Source organism: Plecotus auritus (assembly GCF_963455305.1).
Source record: "Plecotus auritus genome assembly, chromosome: 2".
In the NCBI taxonomy this organism is placed as follows: Eukaryota; Metazoa; Chordata; class Mammalia; order Chiroptera; family Vespertilionidae; genus Plecotus; species Plecotus auritus.
In genome coordinates this window covers 106,854,026-106,875,731 of record NC_137771.1, presented here as the reverse complement: position 1 = coordinate 106,875,731, position 21,706 = coordinate 106,854,026, and the positions used below count along the sequence as shown (strand labels likewise).

Here is a 21,706-nt window from a genome sequence, read left to right as displayed (position 1 = left end):
GAGAGAGAGACAGGGAGAGACAGAGACATCTATTGGTTGCCTCCCATATGAATATATAACCCGAAACCTAGGTATGTACCCTGACCAGGAATTAAACCTGCAACCTTTTGCTATACAGGATATTGCTCCAACCAACTGAGCCACACCAGTCAGCGACATTGGTTTAATTTTTAATACCCTAATAACCTTAATATTATGTAGAAATATGAGTTTACTTTTATTTTCTGGGTATCAACAAGGACCTCTAGAATATATTGGGGGTTTTTTTGTTTGTTTTGTTGGTTTTTTTTTTGTGTGTGTGTGTGTGTTTTAATTTTATTGCAGTGACATTACTCAACATGAACATATTGGTTTCATGTGTAGATTACTAATTTACAAAATCTGTATATAGGACCCTGTGCCCACCACCCAAAGTCAAAGCTCCTGTCACCCTCATATTAGGATATATTGACTAGAAGGAATGACCACAAATATCCTTTTCTCATTCCTTATCTTGGAACAAAAGGTTTCAACATTTCACAAGTTAGTATAAATTTGTAGTAGATTTTCTTTAGATATTCTTTATAAAATTAAGGAAATTATCTACTTATTCTAGCTTGCTAAGACTTTTTATTTTGAGTGGGTGTTGAATTTATCAAACACATTTTCTGCACCTATTTTCTAGGTATGGCAATCTACCTGAGGCTTTTAGGGTATCTTGAATTCATTGCTTGATATTATTTGTTGATTTTGAAAATTTCTCAGCCATTATCTAAAATGTAATTTCTGATTCATTCTTCTTATCTTCTTTCCTTCTGAAAGTCCAATTACACATATATTAGACCTCACTAAATTTTCTTTGTCTCCCACTCTGTTTTATATATTTTCCGTTCTTTTTTCTCTATGTACTTTATTATGGATATTCCTTGTAATCTGTCTTCTAAATCTATTATTTTCTCTTTATATGTTTCTAATGCATTATTAAAACACATCCATTAAGATCTTAATTTTTTAGTTCTACACTATTTTGTCACCTAATTATCATGGTATTTTAAGACCCATAACTATTAATTCCAATATACGTAGCCTCCATGGGTTGCCTGTTTTTCCTTTCCTTTTTTTTTTTTTTTTTTTTCATATTCTCTTGTGTCCTCCTATGCCTGGTTAATTAATTGGTTTTTGAAATTTTTAAAGCAATTCATTTAGGTATGATTGACATACAAAAAGCATACATATTCAATGTATACAAGTTGATGAGGTTGGTGAGCCTAGTTACTTATTTGTATGTATGTATGAATGAGCTAGACATTGTATTTGCAAAATTGTGTGTAGAAATTATGAGTGTATAACATAATGCTATCTTGCTCTGGATATGATTTATGTTTGTTTTTGCCATTCTTTTAGGCGCCAGGATTATCTCAAACCAGTTTAAAGATTGAGATGATTCAAAACTGAGTTACAGTTCCTGTGAGAGCCTGTTCTTTTAGTTTGCCCTTCTCCTAGGGTAGTGCCATTTGGAATCTTAACCCAATGCAAGGAGGATTGACCTGTGTCCTCCTACTTTAGAAAGCCCTGATACCTACTGTGTCCTCCTAGCCTTATAAGGGCATATGACTTATCAGAGGGCCTGACTCAAATATTTTTTAAATGGACAAATGAGCTTACTATCAGCCAGGTATTACATTTCTCACTGAAATACAGATTAAACTTTGTCTAATCTGGAACCAATTTTAGAATTACAACTTTTGAATTTAACAAAAGTTTGAATGTAATGATATAATTTTAAGCACTCCATATTTAACTGATAGAACACTTGGATGGATGGAGTCTTCAAAATACTTGTTACAAATAACCTACAAATGACCTCTTTTTCTGGACTTCATATCATGCATTTTCATTTTATTGATTCTACTGTTAAAATATAATTCATTTTAAATGTCTTCATTTGACATTCTTTTTATCTCAGTTATTTATTTAGCAAGCATTTCTTTAAACATCTGCTGTATTCCAGAAACCCTCCTAGTTGTTGGGGTTTTAAATATGGATGCCCTTAAGGAGCTTAGGGTCGAGTAGGGAAGTAATGAGGCTGGGAAGTAATGGCTGTATAGAAGCTATCTCTAGGGTGCTGAGTGAACAAAGCTAGGAAATGTTAGTCTTGAGGGACAAGTAAGAGTTGGAAAGGTGACATATTATGATTTAGGGAATTATTTTTCAGTATGTTAATAATATCCTAACAAACATTTCAGTTTCTCTACTAGCTAGTTGATACTTTTGTTTCCTTTAGCATGCTTTATGCTAAGGATTGGCAAATATTTTTTTGTAAAATGCCAGATAGTAAAATTTGAGGTTTTTAAAGCCACAAGTTTCTGTCACAAGTACTCTGCCATTTTAGTGCCAGAGCAACAATATAATTCATAAACAAGTAAGCATGGTGTGTTCCATTAAAGCTTTAATATGCACATTGGAATTGGAATTTCATACACTACTTTTCATGTGTCACAAAATATTCTTCTTTTCTTTTTTAACCAATTAATTTAAACACCATTCTTAACTTGCTGTAAAGAAAAGGCAAGGGGTTTGATTTGATCTGTGAGCCATTGTGTGCATTTCCTATTTTAGGCTATTTATAGTTAGAGATATTTATATGTCCAACTTAAAAAATGTATATATTTTTCTTCACTAAAGTAACACATGCTTGGTTTAAAACTAAAGGGTTTCATACCCTATAGTAATTGCTTAGAACCGTTAGAAATTGTTTCTCTATATATATTAATTTTTATCATAAATGGGATTTCATTATAGTTATTGTTTGGCACTTAATCATGCACTTAATAATTTGGCTTTTTAAAATTGATTTGTGCTATTGTGATTTCAAGGTGCAAAAGGCAATTGAAGAAGAAAATTGCTGCTTTGGGACTATTGATACCTGGTTCTTACATAAGCTCACAAAAGGTAAAGATGATCTGGTAAATCTATCTCAAGTAGCTGAAATTTGACTAATAGAAATGATTTACCTAAAAATAGTAGAAGTTACTATTTTTTCCCTTCCTGTAGCCCAGGCATGTTGCCTTTTGGTTCCCTACTAACTACATGTTATAGTAAAGCTAGATTAATTTCAGATTTGTTGGAAGAGGATGGTGATTTTAAAACTGTGGTTAAACCTCAAATATATGACTGAGGAACAGTCTTAATTTTAAGACCGTGAATATTTGAGTTTAGTACCAAATCTCCCATTTTGCAACTGAGTATAACTATAGGCGATCACATTGCATCTCTGCACCCCCTTCCTCATCTTTAAACTGGGGGTCATAACATGACAGTGTGTGTGAAAGTACTTTTGTAAATTATGAAAGTTCATAAAGATTAAGTGGGAAATTGCTTTGGAGACTTTTCACTGGAAATACACATTTTGGAATGTATTTTCAGGTCAAAAAATGGTCTAGATTATAAACTAGAGATAGGTGTTTACACTACCTGATAATAAAAGATTATTTCCAATGTAAATTTAGGTTCTGAATTTGCCACGGATTTTTCAAATGCCAGTACCACTGGACTTTTTGACCCATATGAGGTAAAGGGTTTTTTCCCTCCTTCTTGAATCATCACTTTTTGTGTAATTTAATTTGGATTCTGATTATATATTTTTAATGTTCAGATGTGTTGGAGCAGCTTCATTACTTCTCTGCTTTCAATACCACTCTCTCTCCTGCCTCCTGTGAAGGATACAAGGTAATAATGAACATTGGACTTAGAAACTAGCAAAATAGTCCTTGAATTCATTTTGCCTTGGTGAGGAAAAAGCATTTGATTTAAAACTGAAAAGTATTTGGTTTACATGTTTGGGGTACTTTATGAACATGTTTTACTAGAGGCATGGTGCACGGATTCATGCACTGATGGGGTCCCTCGGCCTGGCCTGTGGGGATCAGGCCAAAACTGGCTCTCCAACATCCCCCGAGGGGTCCTGGATTGTGAGAGGGTGCAGGCCAGGCCGAGGGACCCCACCGGTGCACGATCAGGGTGGGGGAGGACCGTGGAAGGTTCTCCAGGGCGTGTCCGGCCCGTTTCACCCAGTCCCGATCGGCTGGACCCCAGCAGCAATCTAACCAACTGGTCGGAGCGTCTGCCCCCTGGTGGTCAGTGTGCATCATAGCAACTGGTCAAATGGTTGGACACAGCATATTAGGCTTTTATTATATAGGGGTAGAGGCCCGGTGCATGAAATTTGTGCACGGGAGGGGGGTCCCTCAGCCTGGCCTGCACCCTCTCCAATCCGGGACCCCTCGAGGGATCACTGACTGCGGGATTGGGCCTAAACTGGCAGTCAGACATCCTTCTTGCAATCTGGGACCACTGGCTCCTAACCACTCACCTGCCTGCCTGCTTGATCACCCCTAACCACTCTGCCTGCCTGCCTTGTCACCCCTAACTGCTCTCCCCTGATGGTCTGGTCACCCCTAACTGCCCTCCCCTGCTGGCCTGGTTGTCCCTAACTGCCCTCTCCTGCCAGCCTGATCAACCCTAACGGCTCCCCTGCTGGCCTGATCTCCCTAACTGCTCTCCCCTGCTGGCCTGATTGCCCCTAACTGCTCTCCCCTGCTGGCCTGATCGTCCCTAACCACCTCGGTCTCGGCCCCTGCTACTGTGGCTTTGTCCAAAAGGAAGTCTGGAAGGATGTCCAGTCTAATTAGCATATTACCCTTTTATTAGTATAGACTAGAGGCCTGGTGCTTGGGGAGGGGGGGCCTCCCTCAGCCCGGCCTGCACCCTCTTGCAATCTGGGACACCTCAGGAGATGTCCAACTGCTGGTCTAGGCCCGATCCGGATCGGGCCTAGACCAGCAGTCAGACATCCCTCTCGCAATCTGGGACCGCTCGCCCCTAACAGCTTGCCTGCCTGCCTGCTCTCCCCTAACTGCTCGCCTGCCTGCCTGCTCAGTGAGCATCATAGTGACCAGTTATTCCACTGGAATGGTTGTTTAGGCTTTTATATAAATAGATAACTTTTTGGCCTATGCTAAAAAAAAATTTCCTAAATTTTAAAATTAACATTTCTAGAATTATAACTTACTTTTAAATCAATTTTATTTGAAGCTTCAATTTTGGATCAGTGGATGAAGAGATATTTGGTGTGCCTATACCAATAATGGCCTTGGTAAGTTGAAAATTTGAGGTTTTCTCCTTGTATAGTATAAAGTAAATGAATATATATGAATAGTTGGGATTAGATATGAGATAAAAAAGGTCCTTGCAGATTAAAATTAAAGCATCTTTTTTATTTTCTTTATACCTTGGATATAATCAAAAGTATTTTCTCTTTTCTGGAAAGAGGACTGCTAAACACTTCACAGCCTTTTCTGATTTCTCTAAATATTGTTTTTTAGGAAACTTAATTTTTTTAAAATATTCTGAATAATATTGGTTTATATTTGATATTCCGATATATAAGAAATAATAATAGGGCCAATGCTTAATTTATATTCAATGCAATGTAACCATAAAAAAATGATATGGCACTTAAAGAAGTTGTATTTACATTTTATAAGTCATTAGCCAGCATCTGCCAGTAGAGAAGCTCGTGGAAGAATGAAAAATTAGCTGTTACTGGTGTTTGAAGGTTCTTTCTTGATTCTACTTTCTCTCTGGAAGAGTGATTCATAACTTGGAGAATCCCAAAGATTTACCACCTGATTGAGAGGCTGTGTATATCTTGCCTTTGATTTCCTGTAATGGCTTAAGCAGGAAGTAGAGACCATGTCCCTAGATGGACAGTCATCACGGTAGGTAGAGGAAACAAATGAGGGAAGGGGAACTTAATGCCCAATTTATAAATTCTTTTTCATTTAGAGAGGATCAGTCTTACTCAATCTAGGGGTAGGCTCAGGTTTAGATTTAGGTATGGCTGGAAAAACTATAGATTAGTAAGAAAGTGTTCTTCAGATTAATTTTGCTGTATATGTATCTACATTTAACTATATTAACAGAATGTTGTACTTTTTCTTTTATCAAAAATGTATCGTCGGAAGATGTATGGTATTGAGTTACATCTATTTCTAGTTAAGCATACACCTGTCACTTTTACTAAAAGAAAGGTGTGAGGTCAATTATTTTGACTGAGTGAAACTGCTTGTAAAATGTAAACAAAATATCTTGGGGGTTTTTCCTACACAATTTTTATTCTGACTTTTATTTCTAAGGTTATTTCTATGATACTTAAAACTCATGAAGTAGGTTGCTGAGTAAAAATTGCTAAGGCGCATTAGTTCTCCATACAGTGTTAATCCTAGAGGTCCCTAACCTATAGTTATTGCTCCCTGTTTTCTCCAAACATTTTTTTTTTCAAGGAAAAGGAAAAAAGAGAAGATGCTGAACCATGAGAATACATTCAGTGAGCCAGTGGGATGCAGTGAAATGGGCCACAGCTAGGGTTCTAGGGTCTCTGTTTGAATTTTTGGCAGGTGGCCGACCAGCAGGCAGCCATGTTTGGAGAGTGCTGCTTCCAGATGGGAGACGTGAAGCTGACCATGGGGACTGGGACGTTTCTGGACATTAATACTGGAAGTAACCCTCAACAGAATGTTGGAGGTAAATATTTAGAATTTATCCTATTGATTAATAAAATACCACTTTTTGCAAATTTAACTTTTATGATAGTATTTTCTCATTTTATATTAAGGATATTATCTAACATACTTTAAGTTATTATTCTTAGAGACAGTTAATCCCCATTTTCCTTTATCTTTAAATTAAAAGCATGAAAAATGAGAGAGATGTTACAGAAAAATTCAGATGGATTAGGGTATTTTGGTTAGCTTTCTAAAAGTTTACCTATAATATGTGTCTAACACATCTTTCTAAACCTCTAAAATATTGTTTATGTATAAGAAATTATTTTTATTTTTGTGAATTTTTTGAGGTGGTTGTTCTCAACTAGTGATCCCTGAATATTAATGGCAATTACTAGGAATTTTTTCTCCCTAATGGGAAAAATCTTGGGATGTATAAACCAAGAAATTTCAATTGTGTAACTATACCCAGAATGGCTGGGGGCCCTTAGTCTGACCTCTGGTCCCCTAACATGGTTACTAAGAGGTGGATTTGAAAATCTTTTTCCTACCTTCCATCCCCACTAAATCTGTTCCTTTTCCCCTAACTGGGAAAATAGAAGCTATAAAATGTTTATCATTGCATGAGGTTGTTTTACCTTAGGAGGGTTGTTTAGAAACCACAGATAAATGCAATAGATAAGACAGTTCTTAAGCTAACCAATCCTATATAATAAAAGCCTAATATGCTAAGTGTCTGATCGTGCATTCAACCAATCAAAGTGTAATATGCTAATGATATGCTAAGGCCACTCAAACACTCGCTATGATGTGCACTGACTACCAGGGGACAGACGCTCCGACTGGTAGGTTAGCTTGCTTCTGGGGTCTGGCCAATTGGGATTGAGCGAGATGGGCCGGACATGCCCTGGAACCCTCCCATGTTCCCTCCCCGGCTGGCCAACCTCTCGTGTCCTTCCCCGGCCCCAATCATGCACTGGTGGGGTCCCTCAGCCTGGCCTGCACCCTCTTGCAATCCAGGACACCTCAGGGGATGTTGGAGAGCCGATTTTGGCCCAATTCCACAGGCCAGGCCGAGGAACCCCACTGGTGCACGAATTCATGCACTGGGCCTTTAGTTTCATAATAACCTTTTATTTCTCAATTCAAATATTATTTCTGTGTTTCCAGAGACATTGATGTACAAAGCTAATAAAAGCTAATATTTATAATGTGCCAGGCATTGTGCTAAGTTCTCGTTCTGTATTAACTCAGTTTATTCTCACAAGAGCTCTCTGAGGTAGACTATTTTAGTTGAGGAAACTGATACTAAGAGTTAGAAACTCTTTTTTTATATATATATTTTTATTCATTTCAGAGAGTAAGAGAGAGGGAGATAGATAGAAACATCAATGATGAGAGAGAATCACCGATTGGCTGCCTCCTGCACACCCGCACAGGGGATTGAGCCTGCAACCCAGGCACGTGCCCTTGAACGGAATCCAACCTGTGACTCATCAGTCTGCAAGCTGACACTCTATCCACTAACCCAAACTGGCCAAGGCAGTTAGAAACTTTCAAGACCACAGCTAGTAAAGGAGAGAAGACTGGGATTTGACCCCAGGCTTTCTGACTTCAGAGCCACTTTGCTAGTTTCTTAGTTAATCAAAATTTTCAATTGTAGATGTCTGCAATGAATTATCTATTCATGATATGAATTACATTGTTTGTTTTTAAGGTTTTTATCCGTTGATTGGGTGGAAGATTGGACAAGAGGTTGTATGCTTAGCTGAAGGCAATGCAGGAGACACTGGTACTGCCATAAAATGGGCTCAGCAATTAGGTAAGTCATCCTCTACACAGATTTCACAGCCCAGACTTAAAGAAGTTAATGCCATAGGATCGCAGATCAGTAGGAAATGATGGATTGTTCAAATGAAACATAAAGTAAAATGACATGTGCTAGAAGAAAATATAGGATGTTATTTTTATGCTATTAGGATGGTGAAAAGCTAGGTGTTAAGGCCAGATGCCATAAAGATAATAATAAATTTATGCATGTAAAATGTTAGAATGTGTAGGGAAAGAGTTGCCATAAAGCAAAGCTAAAAGACATATTGGTGAGAATAATTTGTAGCATATGTCAGGAAAATTAATAAAGATGATAAAAAAATGACAAATTAAATGACTAAAAATGTTCAAATTCAATAATGAAAGAAATACACATTTAAAAAATTATGTCATGTCTCATTATCAGAGATTAATTAGTTTGATATGCTCAGCATTGGTGGGAATGTAAAGACAATAATACTATATTTTCCATTGGGATGAATGTTAATTAGTATGGCCTTGCCAGGCTAGCGTGGCTCAGTGGTTGAGTGTCAACCTATGAACCAGGAGGTCATGGTTCGATTCCCCATCAGGGCACATGCCTGATTTTCAGGCTCAATCTCCAGTAGGGGGCGTGCAGGAGGCAGCTCATCAATGATTCTTTTATCATTGATGTTTCTGTCTCTCTCTCCCTCTCCCTTCCTCTCTGAAATCATTAAAAACATATTTTTAAAAAATTACTATGGTCTTTCTGGAGGACCATCAGACAGTATGATTGAATGCAGACCCTTTACCCACAGTTTGATTTTTTGTTTTCTTTCTTTTTTTTTTTTAATATATTTTATTGATTTTATTGCAGAGAGGAAGGGAGAGGGATAGAGAGCTAGAAACACTGATGAGAGAGAAACATCGATCAGCTGCCTCCTGCACACCCCCTACTGGGGATGTGCCCGCAACCAAGGTACATGCCCTTGACTGGAATCGAACCTGGGACCCTTCAGTCCGCAGGCTGACGCTCTATCCACTGAGCCAAACCGGTTAGGGCTGATTTTTTGTTTTCTACAGAAATAATTAGACAAGTGTGCAGAGATATATGCATACATGGGTGTTTAATGCAGCAATTGGAAATAAGTTCCTATCCTCTATAATAAAGAGGTAATATGCAAATGTTGTTATGCTGTGACAGTAATGACCGATCAGCAGGAGGGCAGGGCAGCGAGCTACCAGCGGTAGAGAGCTACAGTGCAGCAGTGGGCGGGATGGCCAGCTGAGGCAAGCGGTATCCACAAGGTCACTAGTCTAATAATAAAGCACTAGATAAGTAAATATCAGTATATCGATATAGTAGAACATTGTATACTCATACATAACAGTATAGTTGCATATCTTATTACTTTTTTTTTTAATATACTTTATTGATATTTTACAGAGAGGAAGGGAGAGGGATAGAGAGCCAGAAACATCGATGAGAGAGAAACACCGATCAGCTGCCTCCTGCACACCTCCCTCCAGGGATGTGCCCGCAACCAAGGTACATGCCCTTGACCGGAATCGAACCCGGGACCCTTGGGTCCGCAGGCTGACACTCTATCCACTGAGCCAAACCGGTTTCGGCTGTTGCATATCTTATTGAAATGGAATATTATCTATTATACTGCAAAGGGGAGATGAAGCAGTTGACTGTGTAAATATTTTTTTGCTTATTTAAAAACTAGCTTTATTGAAATATAATTCACATACCTTATAACTCACCTATTTAAAGTGTACAATCAATTTTTTTAGTATTTTTGTGCAACCGTTACCACAATCTCATTTGAGAACAATTTTGTTCCCCCTAAAATAAACCCCTATGCCCATTAGTAGTGATACCCTGTCCCACCTCCCATTCCTAAGCTACCATTAAGCTACTTTGTGTCTCTATAGATTTGCCTGTCCTGGACATTTCATAGGGTTAGAATCATCCTATATAATAAAGATGTAATATGCAAATGGTCATCATGCCGTGAAGCGTAATGACTGACCATGTAACAACCGGATCATGGATCAGCAGGAGGGTGGGGCAGTGAGCTACAAGCGGGCAGCAGAGAGCTATAGGAGGGGGCAGGGCAGCAAGCTATGGGGCGGTGGGGGGTGGAGGGAGCTACAGGAGGGCGGGGCAGTAGGCGGAGAGCTACAGGAGGGTGGCAGCAAGCTACTGGCTACAAGTGGGTGGTGGAGAGCTACAGGAGGGGGCAGGGCAGCAAGCTGTGAGGGGGGGCAGGGGGAGAGGAGGAGGGGTGCTACAGGAGGGTGGGGCAGTGGGTGGAGAGCTACTGGAGGGCAGCGGAGAGCTACTGGAGGGCGGCAGCGAGCTAGAGGCGAGCTACTGGCACACGGATTCGTGTGCAGGGCTGCTAGTATAACATAAGGTCTTTGTAACTGGTTTCTTTCAGCAGTCTTTTCAAGGGTCACCCATGTTGCAGCATGTGTCAATTCTTCATTTCTTTTTATTGCTGAATAATATTCCATTGTGTGGATGTGTCATAATTTATCAGTTGATGGACATTTGGGTTGTTTCCTCCTTCTGGCCACCGTGAATATTGAACAGCCTATATATAACATAACCATATTTCATGCATAAGATGTGAAATGTTATATACCAAAGTATTAGTGGTGATTATCTCTGATAATTAAATTGTAGAGCAGGCTCTGATTCTCTACTTTGCTCTTTTCAACTAAGCTGATATGTTTAAAGACAAAAATCATTCTGTTGGCAGAAAACATACACTCTAGGAGGGAAATGCCAATCCATTTATTCATTTCTTCCTTTTTTTTCTATTTGTCTATAAGCCTTCACCTACATCATAAATATAAGATTACTTATTAATAAAAAATATTTATTTCAGAGCTTTTTAATTACTTAACTCTTCTCCTTAAATGTACTTCTTATAATTTTTTGGACATGTATCTTTAGATAACTTCAGATTATAGAAACTATAGGTTATATATGTCTTCTTTTTTTGTTATACCTTTTAATTTTATTGCTTTCCAGAAGATGCAAAGAAAAAGCAGAATAATTTCACATTTGTCATTAAGAAAAAATCATCAAGTTGCATATAACATCATGTGCATGTGTCAATGGGAATAATTTCACTGCCCATCGAGGTTGAGGGTCATCCATTGTGGTTCTCAAATGATGAGCACTCTTTTCTGGGAGATGGAGCTAAAATGCCTTGAGTTATCAAAGTGATGTGACTTCTGGTAGAGGCATGATGCCCTCCTGAAGGCTAATCCAATCTCTGCAGGAAAACAGAACTGTTGGTCTAACTGGAGGGAGAGAGAATTCAGAGTTGAATTATTTACTTTAAAATTTCAATGATTGGCATAGCTAAACATTATTGGTATGTATCTGTCTGAAATACAAAAATCCAACATTTGCTTGAATATATCTCTTTCTAGTCTGAGCATTCACTTTAATGGGTATATCGACAAACATAACTGCATTACATTCAGGAGAAACATAGGATGTAAGAACTTGAATAACCCTGTCATTTCCTTGAAGACATGCAGTTTGAACCTTCATATCCTTGTGTGACATGCTGAGCTTGTTCCACTCTGAGTGTGGCTTCCTTCAGTGTCTTTGCTGGGTAGTACAACTCAGGCGTAGATGCTGTTTTAAACTAGAAAAATACTATTTTCTTAATCTTTTTTACACAGGCCAGTTCTCTCTCATCTTTTTTTCCCCTTTAGGCTCCTATGTTAACTGCCACATTTGGGTTCCTACATGTTCATCTTTACTCTTTAATTTGGTCCATTTCTGTTCCTCGTCACTCTTTGTTCTGTTTTGCTGTCACAATCTTATAAATATTTTTATGTCTGAAACCATACATGCTAGGATACCAGTGAAGAAGACAGATACCGCTGTCCTTATGGAGGGTACAGTCTAGCAAGAAGCACACATATTAAGTGAACAATTGGAAAAAAACAAACCAAAACAAAAACCATTAGTGTTAAGTACCAGGAAGGACAAGTAGTTATCGAGTCAGTGATGTCTTTCTAAAGAAAAGACTTTTTCTAACTGGTGAATCAGAATGTTTCTTTCTTTTTTATTTTTTCCTTTTATTTAGTTAATTGGGGTGACACTGGTTGACAAAATTATACAGGTTTCAGGTGCACAGTTCCACAACATATCATCTGTACACTGTATTGTGCATTCACCACCCCAAGTCAAGTCTCCATCTGTCACCATTTATCCGCTGTACCCTCCTCCACCTCCTCTTCCCCCTAGCAGTCACCACACTGTTCTCCACTGCCATGAGGTGTTTGTTTATTTTTTTGTTCAATCCCTCCATCTTCCCACCCAGCTTCACCCCGCCCCAACAGCTGTCAGCCTGCTCTCTGTCTCTGAGTCTCTCTGTTTTGCTTGTTAGTTTATTTTGTTCATTAGAGTCCACATATGAGTGAATATATAAGGTACTTGTCTTTCCACAATCTCATTTGCTCACTGGCTTCTTTTACTTAGCATAATGCTCTCCAGGTTCATCGATGCTATTGCAAAGGTAAGATTTCCTTCTTTTTTTACAGCCAAGTAATAGTCCATTGTGTAATGTACCATAACTTTAAATATATATATATATACACACACACACACATATATATGTATCCTATCTAATAAAAGAGTAATATGCAAATTAACCATCACTCTGCTACCCCCACAAGCCACGCCCACCAGCCAATCAGGAGCAAATATGCAAATAAACCCAACCAAGATGGCTACTGCCACAGAGAGCAGGAGGGAAGCTTGGGTTTCCCCAGCAATAGAGGAAGCCAAGCTTTCTGCCTGCCCTTGCTGGCTTAGGCCTCCACTCAAGGCTACAAAGTTTCAATGATAGAAGATACATAAACCCAAACAGAAATGGCGGCAGCCACGGAGCTGGAAAGAGCAGGAGGCTAGGGTTGCCCCCGGCGATGGAGGAAGCCAAGCTTTCCACATACCCTGGCCGGCCCAGGCCTCGCTTAAGGCTACAAATTTTCAATTATAGAAGATACATAAATCCCAACAGAAATGGCTGCCACCACGGAGCAAGCAGAAGACTTGGCTCTGCTCCAGGCTACAAAGTTTCAATTGTAGAAGATAAATAAACCCCAGATACCAGGGCCTCCGCTTGGGTCACCAGGGGGCGTGGCCGGCCTGCAAACCACCACAGGCCCCTCGCCCAAGCCGCCCCACGCCCCAAGGGAACCCCCACCCTGATCCGGGACACCCTTCAGGGCAAACCAGCTGGCCCCCACCCATGCACCAGACCTCTATCCTATCTAATAAAAGAGTAATATGCAAATTGACCATCACTCCAACACACAAGATGGCTGTCCCCATGTGGTCAAAGATCCTGCCCCCATGTGGACACAAGATGGCTGCCACAAGATGGCCAGCAGGGGAGGGCAGTTGGGAGGGACCAGGCCTGCAGGGGAGAGCAGTTGGGGGAACCAAGCCTGCAGGGGAGGGCAATTAGGGGTGACCAGGCCTGTAGGGGAGGGCAGTTGGGGGGGACCCAGGCCTGCAGAGGAGAGCAGTTGGGGGGGGACAAGGCCTGCAGGGGAGGGCAGTTAGGGGTGACCAGGCCTGCAGGGGAGGGCAGTTAGGGGTGACCAGGCCTGCAGGGGAGGGCAGTTAGGAGAAAACAGGCTGGCAGGGGAGCAGTTAGGCATCAATCAGGCTGTCAGGGGAGTGGTTAGGGGGTGATCAGGCTGGCAGGCAGAAGCGGTTAGGGGCAATCAGGAAGGCAGGCAGGCGAGCAGTTGGGAGCCAGCAGTCCTGGATTGTGAGAGGGATGTCCGACTGCCCATTTAGGTCCAATCTCACTGGGATTGGGCTTAAATGGGCAGTCGGACATCCCTCGAGGGGTCCCAGATTGGAGAGGGTGCAGGCTGGGCTGAGGGACACACACCCCCGTGCACGAATTTCATGCACTGGGCCTCTAGTATATATATATATATATTGATTTCATAGAGGAAGAGAGAAGCAGAGAGATGATGAGAGAGAATCATTGATCAGTTGCCTCCTGTATGCCTCCTACCAGGGATTGAGCCCAAACCTGGGTCTCTGGGTCTGTGCCCTGACCAGGAATCAAACTGTGACCTCCTGGTTCATAGGTTGATATTCAACCACTGAGCATCACTGGCTGGGCTGCCACAACTTTTTTATTCACTCATCTACTGATGGACACTTGCATTGCTTCCAAATCTTGGCCATTGTAAATAACACTGCAATGAACACATGGGTGCATATATTCTTTTGAATTAGTGTTTTGGGTTTCTTTAAGTAAATTCCCAGAGTGGAATGTTGGGTCAAAAGGCAGTTCCAGTGTTAATTTTTTGAGGTAACTCTAACTCCACCCTGCTTTCCACAATGGCTAAACTAGTCTGCATGCCCACCAACAGTGCACAAGGGCTCCCTTTTCTCCACGTCCTTGCCTGCACTTGTTGTTTGTTGATTTATTGATGATAACCATTCTGACAGGTATGAGGTGGTATCTCATTGTGGTGTTAATCTGCATTTCTCTGATAATTAGTGACATTGAGCCTTTTTTCTTATGTCTATTGTCCATCTCTATGTCCTCTTTAGAGAAGTGTCTATTCAGGTCCCTTGCCCATTTTTTAAATTAGATTATTTGTATTTTTTGGTGTTGAGTTTTGTAAATTCTTTATAAATTTTGGATATTAACCCCTTATCAGATGTATTGGTGAATATGTTCTCCTATCCAGTGGGTTGTTATTTCATTTTATTGATGGTTTCCTTTGCTGTGCAAAAACTTAGTTTAATGTAATCCCAGTTGTTTATTTTTTTCTTTTGTTTCCCTTGCCTGAGGAGATATATCAGAAAAAAATATTGCTACAAGAAATGTCCAAGATTTTACTGCCTATGTTTTCTTTTAGGATTTTTGTGGTTTCACAACTTACATTTAAGTCTTTTATCTACTTTTGAATTTTTCTTGTGTATGGTGTAAGTTTTGGTGGTCTAGTTTCATTTTTTGCCTCTCCAAGTTTCCCAACACCATTTATTGAAGAGACTGTCTTTAGCCCATTGTATGTTTTTGCCTTCTTTGTAAAATATTATTTGATTATAAAGTCATGGGTCAATTTCTCAGCTCTCTATTCTGTTCCATTGGTCTATATGTCTATTTTTATGCCAGTACCATGCTGTTTTGATTACTGTAGCCTTGTAGTATAGTTTGATATCAGGTAGAGGTATTCCTCCAACTTTGTTCTTCTTTCTCAATATTGCTGTGTCTATTCTGGGTCTTTTGTGGTTCCATATAAGTTTTGGGAATATTTGTTCTAATTCTGTGAAATATGCCGTTGGTATTTTAATAGGGATTGCATTGAATTTGTAGTTTGCTTTGGGTAGTATGGACATTTTAATGATGTTAATTCTTTCTATCCATGAACACAGTATATGCTTCTGCTTGCTTGTATCTTCTTCAATTTCTTTCTTTAGTGTCTTACAATTTTCTGAGAATGGGTCTTTTATATTTTTAGTTAAATTTATTCCACAACTTGTTGTTTTTTACACAATTGTAAATGGGATTGTTTTCCTAGTTTACCTTTCTGATAGTTTATTATTGGTGTACAAAAATGAAATAGATAATCTGAATGTTTATTTTGTATCCTGCTACTTTACTGAATGCATTTATCAGTTATGGTAGTTTTTTGGTGGAATCTTGAGTGTTCTCTATATACAGTATAATGTCATCTGCAAATAATGACAGTTTTACTTCTTCATTTCAAATTTGCTTGACTTTTATTTCTTCTAATTGTCTGATTGCTGTGCCTAGAACTTCCAGTACTATGTTGAATAAGAGTGGTAAAAGTGGACATTCCTGTCTTATTCCTGGTCTTAAGGGAAATACTTGTAGTTTTTGCTCATTGAGTATGATGTTGACTGTGGGTTTGTCACATATGGCCCTTATTACTTTAAGGTATGTTCCCTCTATTACCACTTTGCTCAGAGTTTTTATAAGTGGGTGCTGGGTTTTATCAAATGCCTTTTCTGCATCTATCGATATGATCTTACGTTTTTTATCCTTCATTTGTTCATGTGATGTATTCCATTTATTGACCTGCAGATATTGTACAAACCTTGCATGCCTGGAATTAATCCCACTTGGTCGTGGTATATAATCTTTTTAATGTATTGCAGAATCCTATTTGCTAATATTTTGTTTGGGATTTTAGCATCTATGTTTATTAGGAATATTGGCCTATAATTTCCTTTCTTTGTAGTGTCTTTATCTGGTTTTAGAATTAACATAATGCTGGCCTTGTAAAATGAGCTTGGGAGTCTTCACTCTTCTTGAAATTTCTGGAATAGTTGGAGAAGGATAGTATTAGTTCTTCCTTGAATGTTTAGTAAAATTCACCTGTGAAGCCATTCAGTCCAGGGCTTTTGTTTGTTGGGAGTTTTTTGATTACTGCTTCACTTTCACTAGTTGTAATCTGTCTATTCAAATTCTCTGATTCAGTTTTGTAGAACTGTTGTTTCTAGGATTTTACCCATTTTGTCCAGATTGTCCAATTTATTACTTCTTCTCTTTCATTTCATTTATTTGTATCTGATCTCTTTTTTTCTTGAGTCTGGTTAAATATTTGTCAATCTTATTTATCTTTTCAAAGGACCAACTCTTGGTTTTATTTATCTTTTTTATTTTTGTTTTAGACTCTCATTTATTGCTGCTCTGATCTTCATTATTTCCTTCCTTTTGCTCACTTTGGGCTTTGTTTGTTGTTTTTTGTTTCTAGTACCTTTAAGTATCTAATAAAAGCCTTGCGCCCTCACGGCATCACAAGATGGCCACCCCCTCGTCATCACAAGATGGCTGCCACAAGATGGCCACCCCCACGTTGTCACAAGATGGCTGGCAGGGGAGGGCAGTTAGGGGCAAACAGGCCAGCAGGGGAGGGCAGTTTGGGGAGACCAGGCTGTCAGGGAGGGCAGTTAGGGGTGACCAGACCTTTAGGGGAGGACAGTTCAGGGAGACCGGGCCAGCAGGGGAGGGCAGTTGGGGGTGAGCAGGCCGGCAGGGGAGGGAAGTTGGGGGTGACCAGGCCAGCAGGGGAAGGCAGTTTGGGAAGACCAGGCTTGCAGGGGAGGGCAGTTAGGGGCAACCTGGCCTGCAGGGGAGGGCAGTAGCATGGGAGACCAGGCCTGCAGGGGAGGGCAGTTAGGGGTGACCAGGACGGGAGGGGAGGGCAGTTTGGGGAGACCAGGCCAGCAGGGGAGGGAAGTTGAGGGCAATCAGGCCAGCAGGGGAGGGCAGTTCGGGGAGACCAGGCCAGCAGGGGAGGGCAGTTCAGGAAGGCCAGGCCTGCAGGGAAGGGCAGTTGGGGGAGACCAGGACTGCAGGGGAGGGCACTTAGGAGCGAGCAGGCCAGCAGGGGAGGGCAGTTTGGGGAGACCAGGCTGGCAGGGGAAGGCAGTTCAGGGCGATCGGACTGGTACGGGAGGGCAGTTGGGGGCCATCGGGCCAGCTGGGGAGGGCAGTTGGGGGCCAACGGGCTGGCAGGGGAGGGCAATTGGGGGCCATCAGGCCAGCAGGGGAGCAGTTAGTCGTCAATCAGGCCGGCAGGGGAGCGGTTAGGGGGTGATCAGGCTGGCAGGCAGAAGTGGTTAGGGGCAATCAGGCAGGCAGGCAGGCGAGTGGTTAGGAGCCAACAGTCCCGGATTGTGAGAGGGATGTCCAACTGCTGGTTTCGGGCCTAAACCTGCGGGATCAGGCCTAAACCGGCAGTCAGACATCCCCCAAGGGATCCCAGATTGGAAAGGGTGCAGGCTGGGCTGAGGAACACCCCCAGTGCATGAATATCTTGCACTGGGCCTCTAGTAAAGTTAGATTGTTTATTTGAGATTTTTTTTTGTTTCTTGAGGTAGGCCTGTAATGCTATGAATTTCTCTCTTAAGACTGCTTTTGCTGTGTCCTATAGATTTTGAGTTCTTGTGTTCCCATTTTCATTTGTTTCAAGGTATCTTTTTATTTCTTTTTTTTAAAATAAATCTTTATTGTCCAGATTATTACAGTTGTTCCTCTCCCCCCCCCCATAGCTCCCCTCCACCCGGTTCCCACCCCACCCCCTGCCCTTACCACCCCCCCGACTGTCCTCATCCATAGGTGTATAATTTTTGTCCAGTCTCTTCCCGCACCCCCATACCCCTTTCCCCCCAAGAATTGTCAGTCCACTCCCTTTCTATGCCCCTGATTCTATTCACCAGTTTATTCTGTTCATCAGATTTTTTATTCACTTGATGTTTAGATTCACTTTTTGATAGATATGTATTTGTTGTCACTTTGTTCATAATTTTTATTTTTACCTTTTTCTTCTTCTTCCTCTTCTTAAAAAATACCATTCAGCATTTCATTTAATACTAGTTTCACGGTGATGAATTCCTTTAGCTTTTTCTTATCTGTGAAGCTCTTTATCTGACCTTCAATTCTAAATGATAGCTTTGCTGGGTAGAGTAATCTTGGTTATAGGTTCTTGTTATTCATCACTTTATTTTTTTTTTTTTTTCAAATTTTTATTAAGGTATTATATGTGTACATATCTTACCATTGCCCCCCCCCCCACCCCACTCCCATACATGCCCTCACCCCCCAATGTTTTGCATCCGTTGGTTAGTCTTATATACATGCATATAAGTCCTTCAGTTGATCTCTTATTTCCCCCACCTCTCCCTAACCTTACCACTGTAATTTGACAGTCTGTTTGATGTTTTACTGCCTCTGTAACTATCTTTTTGTTCATCAGTTTATAATGTTTTTCATTATCCCCAAATGAGTGGGATCATGTGGTATTTTTCTTTCATTGACTGGCTTATTTCACTTAGCATAATGTTCTCTAATTCCATCCAAGTGCCTACAAATGGTAGTAATTCCTTCTTTTTTACGGCAGCATAGTATTCCATTGTGTAGATGTACCATAGTTTTCTGATCCAGTCATCTGCTGATGGGCACCTAGGCTGTTTCCAAATCTTAGCTATTGTAAATTGTGCTGCTATGAACATAGGGGTGCATATATCCTTTCTGATTGGTGTTTCTGGTTTCTTAGGATATATTCCTAGGAGTGGGATTACTGGGTCAAATGGGAGTTCCATTTTCAGTTTTTTGAGGAAACTCCATACTGTTCTCCACAGTGGCTGCACCAGTCTGCATTCCCACCAGCAGTGCACGAGGGTTCCTTTTTCTCCGCATCCTCGCCAACACTTGTCGTTTGTTGATTTGTTGATGATAGCCATTCTGACAGGTGTGAGATGGTATCGCATTGTTGTTTTGATTTGCATCTCTCGGATAATTAGTGACTTTGAGCATGTTTTCATGTGTCTCTTGGCCTTCCTTCTGTCTTCTTTCGAGAAGATTCTATTTAGGTCCGTTGCCCATTTTTTTATTGGATCCTTTATCTTCCTTTTATTAAGTTGTATAAGCTGCCTGTAGATGTTGGAAATTAAACCTTTATCAGTGATACCATTTGCAAATATGTTCTCCCATACAGTGGGGTTTCTTGTTGTTTTGTTGATGGTTTCTTTTGCTGTGCAAAAGCTTTTTATTTTGATGTAGTCCCATTTGTTTATTTTCTGTTTGGCTTCCATTGCCCTAGGGGCAGTATCACTGAAAAAGTTCTTTTGGCATATGTCTGAGATTTTGCTGCCTGTGGATTCCTCTAGTATTTTTATGGTCTCCCGTCTTATATTTAAGTCCTGTACCCATTTTGAGTTTATTTTTGTGTATGGTGTAAGTTGGTGATCTAGTTTCATTTTTTTGCATGTATCTGTCCAATTTTCCCAACACCATTTATTAAAGAGACTGTCTTGACTCCATTGTATGCTCATGCCTCCTTTGTCAAATATTAAATGCGCATATTGGTTTGGGTCGATATCTGGATTCTCTATTCTGTTCCATTGATCTATATGTCTGTTCTTGTGCCAGTACCAGGCTGTTTTGAGGACAGTGGCTTTGTAATACAGCTTGAAATCTGGTATTGAGATCCCTCCTACTTTATTCTTCTTTCTCAGGATTGCTGTGGCTATTCGGGGTCTTTTTTTATTCCAGATGAATTTTTGGAGAGTTCTTTCTAGGTCTGTGAAATACGCCGTTGGTATTTTAATGGGGAGTGCATTGAATCTATAGATTGCTTTGGGTAGTATGGACATTTTAATGATGTTGATTCTACCAATCCATGAACATGGTATGTTCTTCCATCTGTTTATATCTTCCTCTATCTCTTTTTTCAGGGTCCTGTAGTTTTCCGCATATAGGTCTTTTACCTCCTTGGTTAGGTTTATTCCTAAGTATCTTAATTTTTTTGGTGCGATGGAAAATGGGATTGCTTTTTTAGTCTCTCTTTCTGTAAGTTCATTGTTGGTGTATAGAAATGCCATAGATTTCTTGGCGTTAATTTTGTATCCTGCTACATTGCCGAATTCATTTATTAAGTCTGTTAGTTTTTTGATAGAGTCTTTCGGGTTTTTTATGTACAATATCATGTCATCTGCAAATAAGGACAGCTTTACTTCTTCTTTTCCAATTTGGATGCCTTTTATTTCTTCTTCTTGTCTAATTGCAGTGGCTAATACTTCCAGTACTATGTCAAACAGGAGTGGTGAGAGTGGGCATCCCTGTCTTGTTCCTGTTCTTAGGGGAAATGGTTTTAGTTTTTGCCCATTGAGTATGATGTTAGCTGTGGGTTTATCATATATAGCTTTTATTATGTTGAGGTATGATCCTTCTATTCCCACCTTGTTGAGAGTTTTTATCAAGAAAGGGTGTTGGATTTTGTCAAATGCTTTTTCTGCATCAATTGATATGACTATGTGATTTTTATCTCTCAATTTGTTTATGTGATGTATCACATTTATTGATTTGCGGATATTGAACCATCCTTGCATTCCTGGGATAAATCCTACTTGGTCATGGTGTATGATCTTTCTGATGTACTGCTGGATCCTATTTGCTAGAATTTTATTGAGGATTTTGGCATCTACATTCATGAGGGATATTGGCCTGTAATTCTCCTTCATTGTGTTGTCTTTATCTGGTTTTGGTATGAGGGTGATGCTGGCTTCATAGAAGGAACTTGGAAGTGTTCCTTCCTCTTGAATTTTTTGGAATAGTCTGAGGAGGATAGGTTTTAGTTCTTCCTTGAATGTTTGGTAGAACTCTCCTGTGAAGCCGTCTGGCCCCGGGCTTTTGTTTGCCGGAAGCTCTTTGATGACTGCTTCAATTTCTTCCATAGTTACTGGCATGTTGAGCTGTTTAGATTCTTCCTGATTGAGTTTTGGAAGGTTATATTTTTCTAGGAATCTGTCCATTTCCTCCAGGTTG

At 40.2% G+C, this 21,706-nt stretch overlaps 1 protein-coding gene across 8 annotated transcripts in view; it reads left to right on the top strand.

Moving 5' to 3' along the window:
- GK5 (glycerol kinase 5) overlaps window positions 1-21,706 on the top strand; it is a 161,518-nt gene that overhangs the window by 90,673 nt on the left and 49,139 nt on the right. For all 8 annotated transcript variants that reach the window (XM_080657390.1, XM_080657389.1, XM_080657385.1 and 5 more), the window contains 6 exons: window positions 2,856-2,931; window positions 3,489-3,550; window positions 3,635-3,708; window positions 5,074-5,134; window positions 6,438-6,564; window positions 8,263-8,367. In XM_080657390.1, the coding sequence (XP_080513516.1) occupies window positions 2,856-2,931; window positions 3,489-3,550; window positions 3,635-3,708; window positions 5,074-5,134; window positions 6,438-6,564; window positions 8,263-8,367 (505 nt within the window). The remainder of the gene's footprint in view (window positions 1-2,855; window positions 2,932-3,488; window positions 3,551-3,634; window positions 3,709-5,073; window positions 5,135-6,437; window positions 6,565-8,262; window positions 8,368-21,706) is intronic.